A 21,299-nucleotide genomic window follows, 5' to 3' on the forward strand; every position below is an offset into this window, starting at 1 on the left:
ACGGGAAGGAAGAAACACTGGCAGGAAAGAAAAAAAGAAAGAAAGAAGGGGAGGGAGAAAAGGAAGGAAGGGAGGGAGGGAAAAAAGGAAAGAAAGAAAAGATGGAAGGAAGGAAAGGAAGGAAGGAAGGGAGAGAGAAGGAAAGAAAGAAAGAAAGAGAGAGAGAAGGAAAGAAAGACAGGAGGAAAGAAAGAAAAAAAGCCTGAGAGAGCGACAGCACAATCAAAGCCACAGTGCTGCCTCTGCGGCTCTTTGGATCTGCTGTGCTCAGGAAACCTAGCAGCCACACAGGGACACGCTGTCTCCTGAGATGCAAGAAGCGAGCCAGTAAGTAAGCATGAGGCGTCCTTGCACAGGAAGGCTGGGGTCTGGCTTGCACACAGCTCAGCCTAGCTGGGTGCCAGGGTGCCCCATGCACGGGCAGCAGGACCTGGTGCCGAGATGAAACCCCAGGCTTGTTTACTCAGGGTGCAGTACAGGCACCGGCTGCTTTCCTTTCCCACATTACAATAAAAGAAAGAAGCCTCTCCTTTACCACCTCTGCCCCATTGCTTCATCAGGTTGCAGCAGCATCTTTTGGGACGTTATCAAGAAGCTTCATTCTCCACAATTTTTGCAAACAAGTTCACCAATATGGTGGTGCCCGGTTTTGGAGCTCAGTTCGTGTGGTGCCTGTCCTAACGGCACTCTTATGGAAATGCGCTTTACGTCTCTAAAACAGTTGCCTTGCTTCAAAATCAAAAGGATTTCCTACCACCCAAAATGACCATGGAGAGTGCATGAGAATAAAATGAATGGATGAAAACTAAAACAAGAAAAAATAGTAGATTTCTGTATTTCATTCCGCTACTATGCTTTGGAAAACTATTTTATTTTACATGTTTACATTTTGCTTTATTCCTGTTACTTTGTACTTAATCAAATGCCTACAAAACCTATGGCTGAAACAGAGCTACATTAAGTAAATCCAAATGATGTAAAAAAAATGGAACCGGACGTAGGTTTTCTCTAAATCAAATGTGGCCAAAACCAGAAGAACTAAAATGCAAAATTTCCAATTCCTTTGTGATGACAATTGAGAAAATGTTTTGAAGATAAAACTGATTTAAAAACTACTTTCAGAAAGTGGAAGACTCTAGTTTTGGGGCTTAATTTCAGCAAGAATTAATTGTAAAAGGTTTTCTATGATGTAATGACACATACTTCCATAGAATCCCAGATCTGCTCCGTCCAGTAGGCAGCTGCTGGACACAGGAGGCTTCTGAGCCTTGAAACATGGGCAATCCAAATTGAGATGTCCTGCAAACCTCAAATACACACTGGGTTTCAAAGACTCAGTAGAAAAAAGGGGTAAAACGGTCATTAATGATTGTCTATACTGACAGCACGTTTAAATAATAAAATTTGGGGCATACTGAGTTAAATAAAATATATATAAAAATTCGTCCCAGCTGTGCCGTTTTTCTTTTTTAATGTGACTCCTAGAAAATTGAGAATTATCTATGTGAGTCTTATTATATTCCATGGACAGTGCTACCCTGGAATAGGTGATTCCCAGATTTCACAAATATGTTCCAGAAATGTTGGCTGTCATTCATCCATGAAACCTTTTCCCAAACAAGGGCTGTTCAAGGTCACCATGTCTCAGAAGGTTTGGAGTCCAGCTGCCTGCGAGGACCTGGCTGGAAGGACCCCACACCTACCCTGCAGAGAGTGTGCATGTGTGTGCGTGCACAGGGCAGGCTGATTTTAAGGATGCCTTGTTAGGAGATACTCCATCAGTCAAAAAAAAAAAAAAAGCTATTGAAATGGGAAACACAAACAAATGAACAAATACAAACCCTTAACTGTTAACACCTATAGCTCTGGCTTCAAGTATAAAAATCAGCAGTGAGTCCACATATTTATAATAATAGCACTTCTTTAAAATTGTAAGTGTCGTGTTGATCATGACAAAATAATTCCCCTCCCCTCCCCTCCCCTCCCCTTCCCTTCTCTTCCCTTCTCTTCTCACTTAAAACCACAGCATTGTCTACTGAACATGAATTTCGCCAAAGGCCGCCTGAACCGTAATGCTAAGATTACCTAAGTGCTCTCTATACCCGATAATAGTTAATCGTCATCATTTAACATTATGGGGGGTGGGGGGAAACAGAGGCCATCAGAAGTGCTGGGGGGAGTACAGGCTAAGTCATATTTTTATTGTTACCGCGTCTGACTGGAGAGAGTAGAGATATTGTGACAGGAGGAAAATTCTGCCGGATTCCAAGAATAACAATAAAAACAATCACAGAGCTGCCTGCAGGGCTGTCATAACGTCCTTTTCTCATTTCAGCAGGATTTCACCTCTAGCGTGGCAGTCCTTCATTCTGAAAAGGAAAGTGGCCGTCTCTGCCACGCGCTCTGTCAGCACAGTGAGGCCCTGGGGTTGCAGGCCTTCCGTCCATCACACCCCACCCTGCGGGGAAGACACCGGATGTTCAGGGCTTCACCGGAATCAGGCCCGGGTGATTTCAGTGGAAATCAACAGCCTGCAGCCACATCCCCTGCAGGGGAAGTGTTCTCCTGGCAGGCAGCCTCGCGAGACATGCCCTAGACCTGCTGAAAGATCCTCGCAGCTAAACTCACTCCTCAAAGTAGGGCACTCCTCAAAGTAGGGCACGAAGACTCTTCCGTTAATCCAGCTGCTGCCAGGGTCAGGTGCTTCGAGCACGAATGTCGGAAAGAGCCTCTCTGGTCCTCCAATGGCGATTAGCTTTCCAACCGCTCCCCAGGCCGCTCACGCATTGCTGGGCCCTCGCTGAGAAAATGTCCCAGTGAAGCCACCACATACTTAGGGACCATCACAGAGGTCACCTCCCAGATCTGTACCCACATCTCAGGGTTGTGTTTCATCCAAGGAACTCAATACAGAAACATTTTTGAGAAGACCAAGTTCAATCCCATGTGTTTTGAAGAACGGCGTGAACCCAATGCTTTCCTGGAAAAATCACTGTAATTTAGCAACATATTGATGGAATGCAGACAAGTCTCGCTTTGCATTTAAAGTTCTTCAAACCGAAATGACAGCAATAATAATAATAATACTATCTCATAAATAAGACACAGAATCCTTTCTAATCGCACTCCCCCAGCAGCGAAACTAAACTGCTAAAGCAGCATTCTACTTATTAATACAGAGAATCTAGCTGCTGTGACATTTCCAGTTTGTGACATCAACAGCAAAGCGTCACTTGGAATCTATTCGTGTTGGACAAGCTGCATCTACCCCTCACTGCCCCCGGTCTCCCCAACAGACTGAGACTTCCCTAACACCCCCTCCAAAAAACACCCACCCCACACAGCCATCAGTAAGATAATTCCTGCTTTCCACTGGAGCTGTCAAGACATTACAACCAGAGTTAAGCCACTGTATGCGGGTAAACTAGCTCTCAAAAAAAAAAAAAAAGAAGAAAAACTCCTAATTTGTAGCATTTGCCCATTTCTTCGGTGTAAATCCTTCCAATCACGGTAGTCCACCGACTACCAATAGATAACGAGAGCCTGGAAGCTTTGATTCCAGCCCGAGAACCTGAAGACAGTCTCCTAGTTGCCCGTAAGCTCCTGTCCCCCCGCCAAGTCCTAACAGGCAAAGGGTTTACAATTCTGAGCGGCTCTGCGGTAACGTGTGAACTGCAGTTCCTGCTAAGACCTTGCAGGGTGCTGGGCTTATCTGGCGGCTACAGTGGGCTCAGCCTCAACCCCACCCCACGGCTGTGGGACCAGGAAGGCGGCTTCCTGGGGCCTGGCTCAACCGAGCAAGTGTTTTCATCTCATCGAACTGGTACTGTGGAAACTTTACAGGGCAATGGTTAGGGCTCGGCTCTGCTTAGGCTTCTACTTTTGCATAAAAGGAGGGGAAGCTTTTTTTTTTCTGGGTTATATTTACACTTCCCAAATCAGAAATGTCCTAACCAGATAGGACAGGTGGCAACTGGCAACCACAGCTCAAAAGCTTTTTTTTTTTTTTTTCCATTTCTTTCTGAAACCCCATGTAGAAGGAAAGTTAACAAAATGTCGGTTGGTTGTTTTATCCCCAGAGCTAAGTATGCTTTCAACACAGATGGAACAAAGCAGAGAATAAAATGGGGACCAAAACCCTAAAACAGAACATACTGCTTATCTCTCTACTTTAATAGGTAAGAATCTATCTTTATTTCCCTCAGTAAACCAACTAGGTACAATGTGATCCCGGATTTAGGTTGTCAGAAGAAGATGGACAGAAGCCCATCATTGGTTTCTCTTTGTAAAAATAACCAGCATTTCCAAGTTCACACACTCCTTTGGAGGCACAAAATGAAACTACAGTGTATTAATGCATATCTGTGGAATCTAGAAAAATGGTACAGATGAACCAGTTTGCAACGCAGAAATGAAAGACACAGATGTAGAGAACAAACGTATGGACACCAAGGAGGGAAAGCAGGGGTGGGGTGTGGGTGGTGGTGAGATGAACTGGGAGATTGGGATTGACATGTATACACTAATATGTATAAAATAGAGAACGAATAAGAACTTGCTGTATAAAAAATAAATAAATAAAATTCAAAAAACAAACAAAAAAAGAAAACTGGAAGCGTGGGTTGGAAATGCCAGGCTTGGGGTATTCCAACCTCTCCGGGCCCCGTTTTTCTATAGGTTATGCCCTTTTAAAAAAAGTCATACTTCTGGTTCTGGGACACTACTGACTGTATTAAAAAATCTTCAACAGTCAGCCACAAAACGCCTGTCTGCAGTGTGAAGCTCGCGTGAGTGGGCACATGGGACCACGTGAGGACAACGGTGTTCAGGTTAGATGGTTCTCAGTGGGGAAACGTGGTGACACCTGGGCATCATGATGAGGGGGTTGAGGTGGGACACAGGGGGCTAAACAGCCCCTGGTGGGGGGAAGGACAGTCAGCCCAGGAAGGGCTCTCCGCCCCAAATACCCATGGTACCCACTGAGAAAAGGGGCCTAAAACATCCACGTGATGAACCCTCAACTTAAAAGCGCTCTCTGCTGTCCTGCCAGCTCTCTGCCTGAGAGAGCTGGGCCGCCATCCCATGCATTCGGTACACGCATCCTGGGCGCCCACCGGATGCTGGGATGCAGTGAGCAAAGCCCAGGGGCGTGCTTTCCCTGCACGTGGGGACAGGCGAAGAGCGAGAGGTCGGTGCTGCCACTTTAGGTCAGGGAGGGCCCATCGGACGTGGCATTCCCGAATGGAGACTGAATGCAGGAGGGGAGAGGGTCACAAGGGCCTGGTGGGGGGCAGGAAAGGCAGACACACCCCAGCCCAGCCCCTGGGTGGCCGGGCCTGCCTGCGCTGGGGCTCCACTGGGCTGTCGTATATTAGTCCTTTCTCTCTAGTCACTCCTTCCCATCTGCCTTCTAACAGACCTAACTATCCTCCTCTGACACAGGCCACCCTGAGAACCCTCCCTGGCTGCATCCTCACAGCCTGCTCCTGGCCCGTCCCCGCATCCCTACTGTCTGCCGGCTGCCTGAGCTCCCCGGCCCCTCCTGTTCCGCTACATTTCGATCTGGGCCTCCACCCCTACCGAGCCCTCTGGGAAGCTACCACCCAACTCCCGAAGGCCCCTTCCCAGCCCCTCCGTCCTCCCTTTCATGCTTCGCATCTTCCCTAAAACCTCTATCCCGGTAACTTCTACACCATGTTTCTTTCCAGAAAATTGTACCCGAATCAAGCAACTGATTCTCTGCTTCCTCCCTCGCTTTCTCTTCCCGACAATCACACACATGTATTCCCGAGGCCCTGGTGCTTAGCACCCCTCCTGGCACAGCCAGACCAGCTCCGTCCACCCCTCCCATGCCCTGCCTTCCAGACAGTTCCTCGGCTACAAACTTGTCAACGGACTTCCAGCCAACCCCAACTCTGGGTCCATTTCCCGTTCTGTTAAGATAATTGCTGCAGTCCCTTCACTCACGTGCCCACACCGCGTGGAACACGCTGTGCCCACTGCTGGGAATCACCTCCCCACCCGGCCCCTCCCAGCTCAGGCACAGGACATCTCTCCCCGTTTGCTGTCCCCAGATGATCTTGCCAGCACTCAGGTCTGGAGGAAACATTTGGCGGGGTCCCCTCCAAACCCCACAGCTCGCTCCCAGAGCTGGCCACGGGGGCCCTGGCTGTGACGTTGCCCACCCACTTCTGCCCCTCCCAACTACCACGCGTTTCCTAAGGTCAGACATGACTCACCTTCGCGCCTCTGTGAGAACTTCAGCTCCCTGAGTCTCCCCATGGCCCCACTCCCCAGCCCAGCTGGGAACAAGCCCTTCTGTCCACTTTCTTTAGAGAAAACTTGATGTCCCTGTGAGCACTCTGCCGTGCCTTACGGCACTGGGCGATCAGTCTGCAAGCTGTAACTGCTAAGGTCTGCGAGGCAGCGGCTGCATCAGCCAGCCAGGGAGAAGGGCTCAGTCAATATTACTGGTATTGAATGGAAGGGCCTCATGTCCTAAGAGTCACAGAAACACAAGTTCAAACGAAGCACAAAGCCAACCTAAACGGTGCAGTCCCAAATCCTAAAGTGAACCCAGTGGGGAGGTGACAGGAGGGCGGGGCCCAGAGCAGCCTGGCCTCCAGCAGGGGCCCTGCTTTCGGTCACACACACCTTGACAGCCTCCAACCGTGTGGTCACTGATCTCCGAGTACAAGCAGGACACACTGGCCCTCAGATGACCTGACAGTTCAGTGCCGCGAGTCCCTCGTCCCCAAGCACATCCTCCCGGTGGGCCAGCCCTCACCACGGCGGGGTTGGTGGGGGGACATTCATGAGCCCTCCACCCTCCAGCCAGGCCTTGCCTTGTATCCCGCTCTCTCCAGCCGCTGGGAAGGACCCGGAGTTTGCTGAGACCCTCTGGTCTTGCCACACTGATCACGTGCTGCTTCCCGTTTGCCTTCTTTCTTGGGAATTTTCGGCGTCTTGTGAGGTCACCACCTTGGTGCTTCTCCTCCAAGTCACCTGCCAGGAGGTGACCTGAGCACGTGCTCATCTGGTGTCCAGATCCCGCAGAGATCTCACAGCAAGCATGCCTGATGGATGATAATGACACCCACGGCTGCCGCTGCACGGATGGCCCTACCTCGCAGCCCCGCCGGCCCCCTGGTTACAGCGATGGGCAAGGTGACACCCTCACCGCACAGGGAGGCGACCTGCCAGGGCTAGCAGGATGGAATCACTGCAGCTGGGTCCGAGGCACAGAGATGCTCCTCCACGCAACCCACTGTGGTGTCCTGTTGACTACCACACAGAACACACACACACACACACACACACACCCCACAGGCACTACACACAGAAGCCTCTGCTGCCTGGTCTCACTTTATATACCAAAACCCAGTACAGGATGGTACCCCATGCAGCACACAATCACTTATTTTAATTTTGTGTAACAACGTGTCAAGATGTTCCACAAAGATCATGATTTCCAAGTGTTTTGCACTGCCCCACAAAACAGAGGTCAGAAAAAACTTAACATTTACTTTTAAATGGGAAGCAATGAACCTGCTACATAATAGTCCCTCTTCAAAACTTGAAAGACTTAGACAGTAGGCAAAATATATATATATATATATATTTGATGCTGTGTCTCACGTTTTGGGAAATTCAGGAAAATGAGAATCTTTCCAACTGGCCTCCTCTTGGTTTGGTGATGTATGGTAACCTCTGTGGTCTCCACCAGGCACCGCAGGCAGAGACGGCAAATTGGAAGATGAAGACGACAGAATCTTTAAAAGGTGCCCCATCAAAAGCACTGCACAATGTGTCAACTACGAAAAGGAGTAAGGAACTAAATAAACCAGAGGCCTGGACACGAATCTAAATGACATGCTTTGAGCTGTTCCTCAGAAGAAACCGGGAAACCCAGATACCCGAGCCCTGGATGGAGTTCAGCCCTGGACGGGTTTCTCTGTGAGACTGTTTCACAGCGCACATCCCATCCCAACAAGCTCGAGACCAGCTGCAGCTAATGCTCAGATGCTGTGAGATAATAGTTCTCCCAAGCTCAAATGGGGTTTCTCGGTTCAGAGGAGATGCACTGCACAGATAAAAACGACTTCCTCTAACTGCTGATTAGATAAGCGGGCGCAGCATCCGTACTCAAACGCCAGCACCCCAGTTCCAATTAGCCCAAAGCCCACTGTTTTCCACCGTGAAAAACTCTCTCCAGCATCTCCCATCAACCCAGGCTGTGGAGAGGTGCTACAGCCCTCACCCACCGTCCTGCCACCGTCATGGTGCCCCGCCTGGAACTTCAAAACAAAGGTGAGATCTGGTACCAGGATCACCAGTGAAAAAGGTATGAAACCTCTTACGGTTCACACTTTAGGTCTGGAACTCATGATGGAATAAAGCAATGTTTACTTCAAGGGAATGGGCCAAAAAAGAGAATTTATGTGTAGACACAATCATTTTCCTGGATTCCAGGGGGAAGAACGCCAGATTTTTTTCTACTTTTTTTTTTCTTTCCATTTTTGCCAGGGTGAATCGAACTCTGGTCAAAATCTTCCAAGGGAAGGACCCAAGGACCCAGGCTGATGCAAGAATTCAGCTTCTAGAAGGCTCCAAACACCACTCTGGGGGATGTGACCTGCAGGAATTACATCCTACGATAAACCACCCAGGAAGCAAGGGCTGTCACCGCCCTACTTTGGGCGTAGGTCCTGAGCAAGGGAAGAACATTCTAGAATGTGGCAGGCAGGCACAAACACACGTCATCGCCCCGTATTCAAAAGGCACCCAACCTCGCATCTCCCTCTGCATTCGAGTGACTACTACACAAGGTCATCCTGACTGTCCATGGAGCCGACCGAGCCTTTGGAAAGCCTCCTTCAACCTCAAACCAGCCTCGCGTCTTTGGCCGTCGGCTAATTCATCCACCCCCTGGGCATTACTGGGCTTCTGCCCCTGGGTCTTCCCTTTGATTCTACTCTAAATCCTAACCTTGCCAGGCATCTCTCTTAGGGTACCATCTGGTTTTCTGGCCTCAAATCTCTCTTCTCCATTTCTGGCCTCTCCCTGTCTCCTCTGCTCCAGCCCAGCAAGCCTCCTTCCCTGCCAGCCATCTACACTCAAAGGGGAAGGGGCTTCTGACTTTACTCACAGTCTCTCTTGGGGCTGGAGCCAGCCAGCCGGCAGTCCTCACCCTTCCTCTCCAGGCCTGTGCACTCACTGATAGCATGCGGCAGCTGGAGGACCCCTGCCCAATTTTAGGACAGGGAAACCCACACAAGCAAAGGGAGAGCAAGGCAGTAATGGGTAAAAATCCACGCCCGAAGGAAGAAAGCAACGTACGGGTTATTGAATAAAGGAGGAAAAGAACTAAGCTTTTCGTTCCTTTACTCAGTCCTGTTAGACGCCCGTCCTGACATCATTTCTACAGGAGACACTTTTAATCACCCCTGGTCAACAGCTGTCAGAAGAACTCTCGACCCATTTTCCACTTCTCTAGGGCACCTGCCATGGGTCACTGAGTAAATTTGGGGGTTGCCTTAGGAGGTCACTGAGTGCATCCTCCGTTTTAGCAGTTTCATACACAACCACTTCAGAGGCGAGATTTCTCTCATTTTTAAAGAGACCACTTCAGAAGAATGAGCTAGCATCTCATTAAGTAGACTGTCCTGATGACTAAATCCCTCATGGCCAGGAAGTCCTCTCCTGTGTCTATCTTACATTCTTCACGCTGCACTTCAGACCCTTGCGTCCTCTATTCAGACCCAGAAGAAAATGGAGCTAGATGAGAGCCAGAGCCTTGGCCTGGCCTTACTCCTCTGACCACCTTTCCACACAGTCCTCCAGGACTTCCCTCAAGACTGCGGGAAGGCTTGAGGTGCAAAGTCATTACTCTTCTCATGCTGGGAATGACCTGCCACCAGTGAGATGCTACCTCCCCATCTTAGGGGGCTGGTTTCTACCTTTCCCGACAACTTGTTGATTACTCAGGTCTGTTCTGCTTGGGATTAGATTTGTCTAAAACTGGTAAGGAGGGCTCAGAGCTTTTCAAAAGCATCCCTTGGCTCCTTCTAAAACAGACACCCAGTGATCTATTATCACCTAAGACTTTCCCATCTTCTCCCATCTTTTGGCCTCTCGCCATTTCTCCTCGACGTTTCCACCGGAGCAGCCGGCACCCTCGACTGGACCTTGGGTCTGGGGGTAGCCAGCACCTCAATCTCTCTCTTGGTCTTGCCCTCTCCTAACTGATCCCTCCCCCGTCTTCTTGGCTGTCTTTTCAGTTTGCTTGATCTCTGGATCACATTTTTTTAATTAGTAAATTCCTCTTCTATTCCTGGTGCTGCAAATCTTATCTATTGTCTTTCCCTTCTCTCAGGGGAAGCTACAACAGGCTCCTTTACTCTGCCCATGAACCTTTAAAAGATCTTTTTCTGCCTTTTACTGTCTGTTTCTGACTTTGTTATTCTGTCTTCAGCAAAGCGAGTTTGCATGTTTTCAGTTACCCCTGGAGACCATTCTGTGAGTTGAGTTCCGATGCTGCCGCCAGTTTGAAATGAGGGCAACAAGGCTCAGAGGTCTGCCTGGGAGGGGCCCAGGCTCCACCCTTGCCCTCCCAGGTGCACCTTCTCCTGGGCCAGCCTCCGCCCTCCTCACCATCCTCCCCGGTGCCTTCTCCCTGGCTCTTCCTTTTCGTGCTGTGCTGCTCCGGCTTCTGTGAAGGGAGGGCCCCCCCCCCCCCCGCCCCCGAGCAGGGCGGGGCTCCTGCTTCCTGTTGTCTGTCCCCTGACCCTCCTTCCTTTGCTTTCTTCCCAGGGAGCTGAGGAAACGTGCCTTTGAGTGCCTTTCCTTTTCCTTCCAGCTTCGAATTCCCCATCTTTTAAAGTGGTCTCCTAACGCTATTGACATACTTCATTTGTTCAGTGCTACCGAAGAGGCATCACTTTAATAAACAACCTACCACCGCCTGCTCAAGCCAGCTGGTTTCCTTCAAAAGCCATAAAGGATGGTTTCTAAAGCTCACTGGCCGAGCGTGAACAGCAGTCAATTTCCTCGATGCTCCTCTCTACCCCTTGGTCTCTGGGATGCTCTTCCACTCACCTGTCTCCTTAAACCTGCCCGCTGTCTCCTCCTGTAGTCTGTGCTTCTGTCCTTTCTAGTTTCCTGGCAGTGACCCATCACTCCTCTGTCCCTGGCCCCCACTTCCAACCACCTTCCCTGCCTGTCCACACGGCAGCCGCTGTTTACAAACCAAGGAAAGAGGATGCTTGGGCATTTGAAGTTTTACAACTCTGAAATTCAGTCTTTAGAAACCTTACGCTGAAAGGAGAAGTGGGTGAGCATCGTGTTGCATGGCGAGCGAGCACTGGAGAGAGCCTGCGGGAGATCACACCCCCCGCAGCTGTACCAGCCACACCTGCACGGGCTCTGTCAGGACCCAGCCCGAAGTTCACCACCAGAACGCAGCCTTGGAACCAGGGGCTTGATGACCTCTTACCAAGGCAGATCACCCACAACCTGAAGTTCTTAAGGGGTGGTATATTTAGACCGTGAAGGCATTTATAACGAAGGCTTGTTTACCTACACCAAGTGGACTCTTCTCCACTCTCCAGGAACCGGCCCGACTTTCAGTTCTCTACAGGTTGCCCAAGGTGACCATGGCTGTCAGCCTGCACAGCAGCTGCAGGGATTTCGGTGCGGGGGCGGAGGGGGGCGGCTCCCCAGTTTCTCCATAATGACCCCGGAGTCCTAACTCTGATGTCTGGGTTCTCGGTTCATTTAAATGGTTAGTGGGTACGTATCCACATAATATCTTCTGGCTTTTGGTCCCTGAGCCTTTGCAAATTTTTATCATGTATACACACCCTCATTGTCCTAATGTTTTTATTTACATTTGATCTTTTGATTTATGTAAATGTGCCTTGAAAGGAAACTTTGCAGCAGTACAGGGTGTATGACAAACCAGTATCTCTTGTAATAAACAGAAGACAATCTTAAACATAAGTGCATCAGTTACAATAAAGCATGCTCTTTTGTGTCTCAGCTTTGGGAAACCCTGAAAGGATGTGTGTGGAACAAAAGGCAAGGTCCACAGACCTCCTTCTCTCCCCCTACTCACCCACATATACATTTTCTAACAGGGAAAAGGGATTCAGAAATGTACATGTTTTCTTGGTTCATCTACGTCAAAGGGCTTTAGCCACTATCTTTGTCTGTTTGTACAGCTAATTCTACAGCTAAATTAAAACAGAAGAACCATAATACCCAGCGTCTACTTGGTTTCCAAGACACATGAAAACGTACAAAATCTGTTTCTTAGTTATCACATTAGGATGTCCTACAGGAAAATAACTGGCGATTTTCAGAACCCCGAGAACTTTACACACATGCCCTCCTTGGCCGTGGCTCTTATGAGCTGATCCACATGAGATCTGTCCTACCTGTCCTACCTCACTTCCACCTGCGTACCCTTCATGATACTCTTTTGTGCAGATAAGTGGCTCTCAACATCACAGTTTTATCTTTATAAAAAGAAAAAAGATAGGTATTCCAAGGAACTGTTGACTCATTCGCTGATGAGAATAGGGTATCATGGAGTGAAAACCAGTCTTTGAGTCAGAAATTGAGTCTCCTTCTGACTCTGCTATGTGACCTTGGCTAATTCACTGCATTTCTCTGGGCCTCTGTTTTCTTAAAGAGGGTGGATTGAGATTTCTCACCATGAACTGTAGCCTGGGTAGGTTAACCAGGGGAGAGATTGCAGATACTTCCATACACATTCTTTTATGGAGAAGGCGTGTAAATGTCCGCTAGTCAAGATTATCTAGATTTTTTTTTAACATTAAAATTTTTCTACTTGTCAAATTTTCTACTTTCAGTTAAACTGGACATTCGAGAAATAGAGATGTGAAGGGTAACTGAAAATGGCCAGATTCAGCTCCTTCTAAAGCAGAGCTATGAAAATGAACAGCCCTATTGCCATTACACATAAAATGGATAATTTTCCCTGTCTACAATCCATAAACGTGGATGTTGCTGCAGTGCGCTGAGGACACGAGGCCAGTGAGGTGCCTGCTTTGGGAGATGCTCCGCAGATTGGCCACGCTGCTTCCCACACAGGGCTCAAGACCGCACTGAGCTGGGTCTCCCGTCCTGCATGTTGTGTTTCCTTGACATGGGGGTTGAGGGGAAACCACAGGTGAAATGACTGTAAAGAGACAAAGGTCCAGGAGGACTAGAGCACGTGACAGTCTGTGGACAGGAGGCCACTTACCCAGTCCTCTGTCACCCTTGGAGCTCTGCTGGCCTCCAGACGTGGTGGAAAGGTCTTCAGGGACAGGCATGGGTTCATCGCCATCGTCGGGGGTGTCACTCACCGGGGGGCTTTCCTTCCCTGAGGAGGCAATTAGGAGCTTGAGTTTCTGGGGACATGGTCACCCCTGGGGTGGTGGTCACTGCGATGGGCCTCACCGTGGTTTGGCTTCATTCGAGTTACTGGATTGAGTTCACGTTTCTCTCTGGGGATTAGAACCTGCTTTCCTTTTTATAAAATAATACCATTGCCACCCCCAAAACTGAGAGGACACAGATGTGAAAAATACATATCACCTAGAGATCACCACTATTAAAACTGTGGTGTGTGCGTGTGCGTGTGTGTACACATACATGGATACTCATATATTACGGATAATGCGTGGTGACATATTTTCTTGATCAAAATAAACTGTACTTTTTAGACATTCTCATAACCAGTGGCCCTAATTCCATAACTTTGTGGCGTCTGTGTAATACTTCATTGCATGGGCACGCTAGGATTTATTTAAATCCTTTTTCTACTTTTGAACTTACATTGTTTTCAATCTGTTTTTTTTTTTTTTTTTTTTTAATGAAACAACACTGTGGTAAACCTCCAAGCAGGCAGCTTCTGCCCACGTTTTTAAGAACCACCGTAGTATAAACCCCGGGAGTTTCGCGCCTGGGTCAAAAGGCATCCACGTTTTTAAGCCTCTTCGCGTGTTAGGGCCACGTTTTCCCCTGTATGTTTGTTCCACTTTGCCCTCCTACAAGCCTGCTCACCACACCCTCATATTATTTCGTTTTTAAGGTCACCAGATTGAGTGTCCTGCTCAGAGCTACACATTCTGGGTCTGTTCACTCTCTTTTTCCAGAGCCAGGGGGCAGGTATTTTGCCAGCTGTCCGATTTGATTAACTTGATGGGGCCGGGAAGCCTGGAAGGAGGATGAACAGGGAATCAACACGATTCTGCCCCACGTGCACAGAGGGTCTGCCACCAGGAATTTTTATCCTCAAAATATGAAAGCAAAACAGAATCCACACAACTCTCAAAGCTGCTTCACAAAGTAGGACTTACCAAATGAGATAGGGTTTTACGGGCTGCCCGACTCTGTTTTTGACTATATTATAAGGTTTCATCGGAAGCTCCAGAAATGGGGAAATCCCTCCCACTCCCAAGAATTCAATACTGGGAAGCCTAGATGTGTAGAAAATGCTCCGTCTCCTTTGAAATGGAAACCCCTGTACCTTCTAACATAGATGTTACCTAAAATTGAGTGAGGAGACAATAAAACCAGGCAAGGAAAGAGCCGGTGAGGCCCCCAGTGGATGCAGAATAGCCCATGAGCACTGCTGTGGAAGACAAGCCTGGAAGACAGGGCGAGGCAGAGTGCGGAATTGTCCTGTTTGTTTGAATAAACCACCTGCGAAAGCGACACAACCCTTCAGGGGAAGGGCAGCACCAGTGCAAGCATCCCCGGCATAGGAGACGACCCTTCCAGGAATAATTTAAAATAGAAGCTGCAAGGCACCAAGGCGATGCTTTGGGGAATAGTATCGCATTCTCTAGCAAACAGACATCACAGGGCTTCCCTGGTGGCGCAGTGGTTGAGAGTCCGCCTGTCGATGCAGGGGACGCGGGTTCGTGCCCCCGTCCGGGAAGATCCCACATGCCGCGGAGCGGCTGGGCCCATGAGCCATAGCCGCTGAGCCTGCGCGTCCGGAGCCTGTGCTCCGCAGCGGGAGAGGCCATAGCGGTGAGAGGCCCGCGTACCAAAAAAAAAAAAAAAAAAAAAACAGACATCACAGTTTAATATTCCAGCTTAGCTGTAATTACCTCAATTGGCATATTTTCAGAAAGAGCATTATTGGGTATATTTGGATAGCCAATACAAGATGGATAGTTAAAGGTGGGGCAGGCTGATAAGAATTTCCCAAGGAAAAGCCAAAGCCCAGAGAGAAATTGATTGAAGTGCTCGTGTTACACTAAATGTGCATTCCATCAGTAATATTTGCATCGCCCTAAAAGGAAGACTTTAAAAGTAGCAACAGCTAAAGACGCAGTGTTACTGTTCACCTGTACAGGTGGGCCAAAGCTCTGAACAGGAGCCCGCAGGAAGCATATGACCAACTGACAACTCTTTTTTCCTTCTGATTTCCTAGAGCTATGGTCTTCAAACCTTGAGCACTTCAGGGAGGTGGTCAGAGGACTCTTTTTCAATTTTTTTTTGGTAAGAATAATATATTTTTTAAATTATTGAAGTAAAGTTGATTTACAATATTGTGTTAGTTTCAGGTATACAGCAAAGTGATTCAGTTATACACACACACACACACACACACACACACACACATATTCTTTTACAGATTCTTTTCCATTATAGGTTATTAGAAGATATTGAATACAGTTCCCTGTGCTATATAGTAGGACCCTGTTATTTGTCTATTTTATGTATAGTAGCATGTATCTGTTAATTCCAAACTTCTAATTTATCTCTCCCCGCCTTTCTCCTTTGATAACCATAAGTGTGTTTTCTACGTCTGTGAGTTTGTTTCTGTTTCGTAGGTACGTTGATTTGTATCATATTTTAGATTCCGCATGTAAGTGATATCATATGATATTTGTCTTTCTCTGTCTGACTTACTTCACTTCGGGTGAAAATCTCTAGTTCTTACACAGAACTTCAATATACGAAACCCGTCCTCTGTGCCCATCTTCAGCCTCTGGCTGAAGGACCAGAGGCCCAGGCCACTTGCTTCTGCGAAGACCCCCAAGGAGCCTCCACAGAACGGACCATGGGAACTCTGGCCCAACAAACTGACCGGATCATTAAAGGTACAGAGTGTGGGGTGTGCACGTTCGCCTTTCTGATTAACCAGCTGTCATGGTTACGGGCTGGGAGCGGGACACTGAGAAACTAGACTGTATTCATGTTTTGTGTTTTTTTTTTTTTTTTTTTTTTTTTGTGGTACGCAGGCCTCTCACTGTTGTGGCCTCTCCCATTGCGGACCACAGGCTCCAGACACGCAGGCTCAGCGGCCATGGCTCACGGGCCTAGCCGCTCCGCAGCATGTGGGATCTTCCCGGACCAGGGCACGAACCCGTGTCCCCTGCATCGGCAGGCGGACTCTCAACCACTGCGCCACCAGGGAAGCCCTTGTGTTGTTTTTTATTCTGAGCTTCCTGATGATAACACTGGAGAACTCTGGGATCAATTTAGATGCCCGGGCACAAGGAAACCAAGGGAGCATCATAAAGAATTGGGATTTATCCAGTGAAGGGATGTGGTCTCTCTCCTCCATTCACGTGAAAAATGCATCCACATAATCTTTTTTCAAATTTAGCTGATTCGTTTCTTGGGAACAGGACCAACTAGAACTTGGTGAGATCCTAGGCGCGCTTCCGCCTGGCTGGGCTCCTGTGCTGAGCTACAGCCCAGCAGTCCTGCAGCATCTCAGCGCTTTCATTGTTTCCTACACGGGGGAGGAAAAGGAATAATGGAAACAGTAGGGACCATGATTCTAAATACCCTGGGTCGGGTCGATCTGTAGGAGCTCCCCACGCAGAAGCAGCGAGAATAAAACATGAGTCTCGGCGTGTGCAGGGGCATCTGGTAAAAAGTCAGCACTGGAAGAGAGCGAGGTGAGACAGCCACGTGCCTGTCACGAGCCCTGCTGGAATTCAGCCTCACCTCGCCCGCACTCTGTGATGGTTTTTAAGAGCTCATCTGATTTGCCTAAAAGCCCCCAAGTTTGAGCAGCGGCTACTGAGGCATTAATCACTGGCTTGAGCCTTGGTACTCAGCGACCCTGGGATCCTTCCCCTGCTGGAGATTTCCACGATGAACCTCCACCACTTCATCAAAACCTTCATGGGGAGCAAACATATTTTTATGTGTTGATTTTAAACCAATTTACCCAGTTAACCGCTTAAAATACAACACCGGGTATAAAATACAACACCATGATAAAAGATAAGAAAATGAAGTTATTAAATCAAGCCAACACACAGCAGATATTAACACACTGTGACTAGAAGTTAGTTGACACGGGGTACAGCTCAGATCTGACCAATTATAAGACAGATTCCATAATAAGTCACCTCTTTAAGACTCTTTCCTCAAGAGTAAAATGAGGCTAAAAAACATGATTTTGGCTTGGCTCACAAGGTTGTTGTGAGGATAAAATAATAAAGTGCATGGATGCTAATATGCTAAATAAGCTTATGGTATTACTTTGTAAATGTAACATCCTATAGAAAGAGGTATGCACAGCACCAAGTGCCCATATGTCCCCCAAGTGCATGTACAATGTCACACAGACACGCAGAACTGTAGACAGTGAGAAATCAAGTATTGAAATGGAAGAATTTAGGAGGTTAGAGGTCATTTTACTTATTTAGAAAAATGGAAGAAACTTCTTACCAATTTCTACGTAAGTTACTTACTACCCATGTTTCAAATAAAGCTTTACCTATGAGAAGCATTTTGGGCAAATTAGATGAGAAAATTGTATAATTAGCTTATCAACAGCAAGCAAATATTCCTCAAGTAGATTATAATTCGCCCAACAAAGTTCTGTGATTCCCTTTCTCCCTAGTGGATGAGTTTTTACTGTGCACAGTTACCCAGGAGAACATAATTCCTGGGTCTAAATAACAACTCAGAAAATAGACTCTACAGAATAGTGGGGAAGCTCCTACTCAGTGCCATGTCTGGCTCCCGCGGGACTTCTGATTGGTTATTGAAACTGTGAGTCTCAGCTCCCTGTGAATTGAAGACGGTCCCTGTATCTTCTTCATGGGGGTCTTGTAAAGTTGAAAGGAGAAAAATGCCGAGGGTGGTGTGTGGTAAATCTCAAGCACTCAATCAATGTGATGTACTCTGATTAACATTTGCACTGACACTTCAACATAGATGAGCCTCATTTCCCAGGCAGGCGATGGATGTCTACAGAGCATAGTTCTTGTTTCCTGGTTCCAACGAACATTACAAACAACCACTAAGAAAACACCCCATAGGGCCCCAGGAGCCTGAGCATCCTCTGAGCTCCATTGGCTCCAGTCCCCCATTTTGCAGAGGACACACAGTGGCCCAGGAAGCATGGAGAATGGTTTCAGGTCTCAGAGCTGGAGGCATAGATGAGGTGCTGACACGGGCCTCACAATTCCCGTCCTCCCACAGGCTGCCTCTTCCCTTAGAACCCAAAACAAACCATAAACCACACGCATAACCAATAATTTGGAAAGCATGCCGAAGAAAGAAGAGACAGAGAAAGCAATAGAAAACTTACCCAAAGGATAAAGGAGATGTGCCCTAAAGGAAAGGATGGCTTTGCTTTAGACACACTCTCCTCCAAGCCTGTTCAACAGCATTTCCCGACTCTGGTGGATACAAGTGGGTAAATATTTACTGGGTGTCTACTATATGCAAGACCCTGTAAACCAGGGCTCAGTCCACATTTAGGATAAATCCCAGGGAAGAAAGGAACAGGTAGTTTGAAAAAAAAGTTAGGTATTAAGTACTTCTCTATTTTTCAAGGGAGTAGTGCACATAGATTAGGTGGACTCCTATGCAATTGCTGATGTTGGAACTTTTTTTCCCTATGATAGTGGCAATTTCGTAGGGTTCAACTTAGAAAAAAATCTATTTTTCTTTTTTGGGAGCAGCATATAACAAGGAATAATTTTGTGGGGAAAGGGGATGATTCAGAACATATTCCTCATATAAATCAAAAATTTAACTTCTGTTTGGCTAAATGTACATCCTTATTCTACAACTTACTGCCACCTTCCTCCATTTTAGAAATCAAAAAGGAAAAGTGATCACTACAAGGATTGTATTGGAGAAGCAGCAAGAAGTAGAAAAAGTATGCTTCAAATCTCTAGTAAAAATGGCACAATTTGGGCTTCCCCGGTGGAACAGTGCTTAAGAATCCGCCTGCCAACGAAGGGGACACGGGTTCGAGTCCTGGTCCTGGAAGATCCCACATGCCGCGGAGCAACTGAGCCCGTGCACCACAACTACTGAGCCTGCGCTCTAGAGCCCGCAAGCCACAACTACTGAGCCCGTGAACCACAACTACTGAGCCCACGTGCCACAACTACTGAGCCCACAAGCTAGAGCCCGCGAGCCACAACCACTGAAGCCCGCGCGCCTAGAGCCCGTGCTCTGCAACAAGAGAAGCCACCGCAGTGAGAAGCCCGCGCACCGCAACGAAGAGTAGCCCCCGTCGCCACAACTAGAGAGAGCCCGCGTGCAGCAATGAAGACCCAACGCAGACAAAAAATAAATAAATAAAATTTAAAAAATATTTTTAAAAAGGGCACAACTCTTTAAATGCTCTAATCTCTGTTTAGAATGCTCCAAGCGTAACACAATCCAAAGGACTATTTGTGTAAAGTACTACAAGTAGCATTTCCTTTGCTAGGAGTATACAAAAGAAAATTTCAGACCAAATCTTGAATCTTTTTTAAACCAAAGAAGAGTTGGCTTTTTCAGGCCAACCTCACTCTTGACTCCACCCCCTGCCAACATTCTCTTTAGCCACTTCCAAACAAATTGAGTGTTTAGCATAATGTTAAGGGCAAGAAAAATAGGAGAAGAAAATGAGGGTTTTGTTATGTTTGTTACCAACTGAGGGGATCAGAATATTGACTGGCCATTCTCCTACAAAACTTTCTAGAGATGCCAGCCCAGGCTCGGACTTTCGGCTTTGCCTTTGGGACAGCAGAGTCTGCATGGACCCAAGGGCTCTCCTCCTCAATGCATCATGTAAGACGCCAATCTGGAAGCCACCCAAGAGGAAGGTGACAAAGGAACACAGAGGATCAGAAACCACGAAGGGGTCTCTTTGCGCCTTTGGGATGTTTAACATCCCGTGTTTCTGGCCCTCTCATCACCTCTAGCCATGGTCTGCAATTCCAGGGAATGGGGCTCACCTCTCCTTCAGCTCAGACTGCATCTACCAGCAGCTATCAGATCCTGGCCAAGCCGAAGGAGAGGCTCCAGAGAGCAAAAATTTTTGTTTTTTTCAATAGTTTTATTGTTGTTGCTGTTCTACTTACATTTAAGAAACAAAGTATGTGTTTAAGGGAAATAAATCCAAATAATGCTGAAAGGTAGAAGATGAGAAACCAAAGTCTCCGTCCCCTTCTTCTCTAACCCATCCCCTCCTTCCAACCCCAGTCTTCCAAGAGGAAGCGCATGTTTAATAAGTATCACTCCAGAATTTTCCTAAACGTATATAAAGGCATGTGGAAAGTGTGTGTGTGTGTGTGTGTGTGTGTGTGTGTGTGTCTGTGTGTGATATGTTTTCATTTCAAAGGATGGGATCATACTCTGCATATCATCCTGAAACACACTTTCCTCACCTTCACATACATGTTGGATGTCTTTCCACATGACTATGTTCCGATGGCCCTCACTGTTCAGAGCTGAACGAACAAGGGCATGGAGGGACCAAAGTTTTCCAGTATCAGCACCAACGCTGCAGCGAGCATCGGCAGAAATGCCCTGTGCCTGTGTGCGAGCATGTCTCCTGGGCTGATTCCTCCAACACAACTTTCGTTTCTACAGATAAGGCCAAATGTGTTGACCAATGTTCACGTCCTCCAACTGTCCATCAACTGCCTACCTGCCACAGCTGAAAAGCCAGGAGTCTGCTGGTACTTCACAGCCTGGAGAGCTCAATCCAGACTTTCTAAATGACAGGAGTGGCAGGGACAGAGCAGCGGGGACTGTGGGCTGCAGGAGGCTGTCTCCAGGTCGAGGGAACTTGAATCTCCCCTCCTGCCCATCTCCTGGGAGCAGCGGGCAGGCAGAGTGGCAGCCGCATGCTCAGCCCTGATCTCCATCACCAGGATGGACCGAGGCCCAGACGCAGAATTCAGTCACAACTTGGAAACCAGTGTGGGCAGGTTGGCCATGCCCAGAGGACCACATGGGCCATTCTAGCGGAGAGGCTTACCTGGGATTGACCATGGGCCTGAGACTGGAGAATATAAAAT

General features: G+C 47.8%; 1 protein-coding gene across 3 annotated transcripts in view; it reads right to left on the bottom strand.

Annotated features, from left to right (window-relative positions):
- Positions 1-21,299, bottom strand: part of IKZF1 (IKAROS family zinc finger 1) — an 87,747-nt gene that overhangs the window by 52,457 nt on the left and 13,991 nt on the right. For 2 of the 3 annotated variants that reach the window (XM_060156236.1, XM_060156234.1), the window contains exon 3: positions 13,271-13,390. In XM_060156236.1, coding sequence (XP_060012219.1) covers positions 13,271-13,390 — 120 coding nt within the window. Of the gene's footprint in view, positions 1-13,270; positions 13,391-14,106; positions 14,138-21,299 lie in introns of those variants that run through there. The other variant, XM_060156235.1, reaches the window with a different exon arrangement.

This window comes from Lagenorhynchus albirostris, chromosome 8 (assembly GCF_949774975.1).
Source record: "Lagenorhynchus albirostris chromosome 8, mLagAlb1.1, whole genome shotgun sequence".
Lineage (NCBI taxonomy): Eukaryota > Metazoa > Chordata > Mammalia > Artiodactyla > Delphinidae > Lagenorhynchus > Lagenorhynchus albirostris.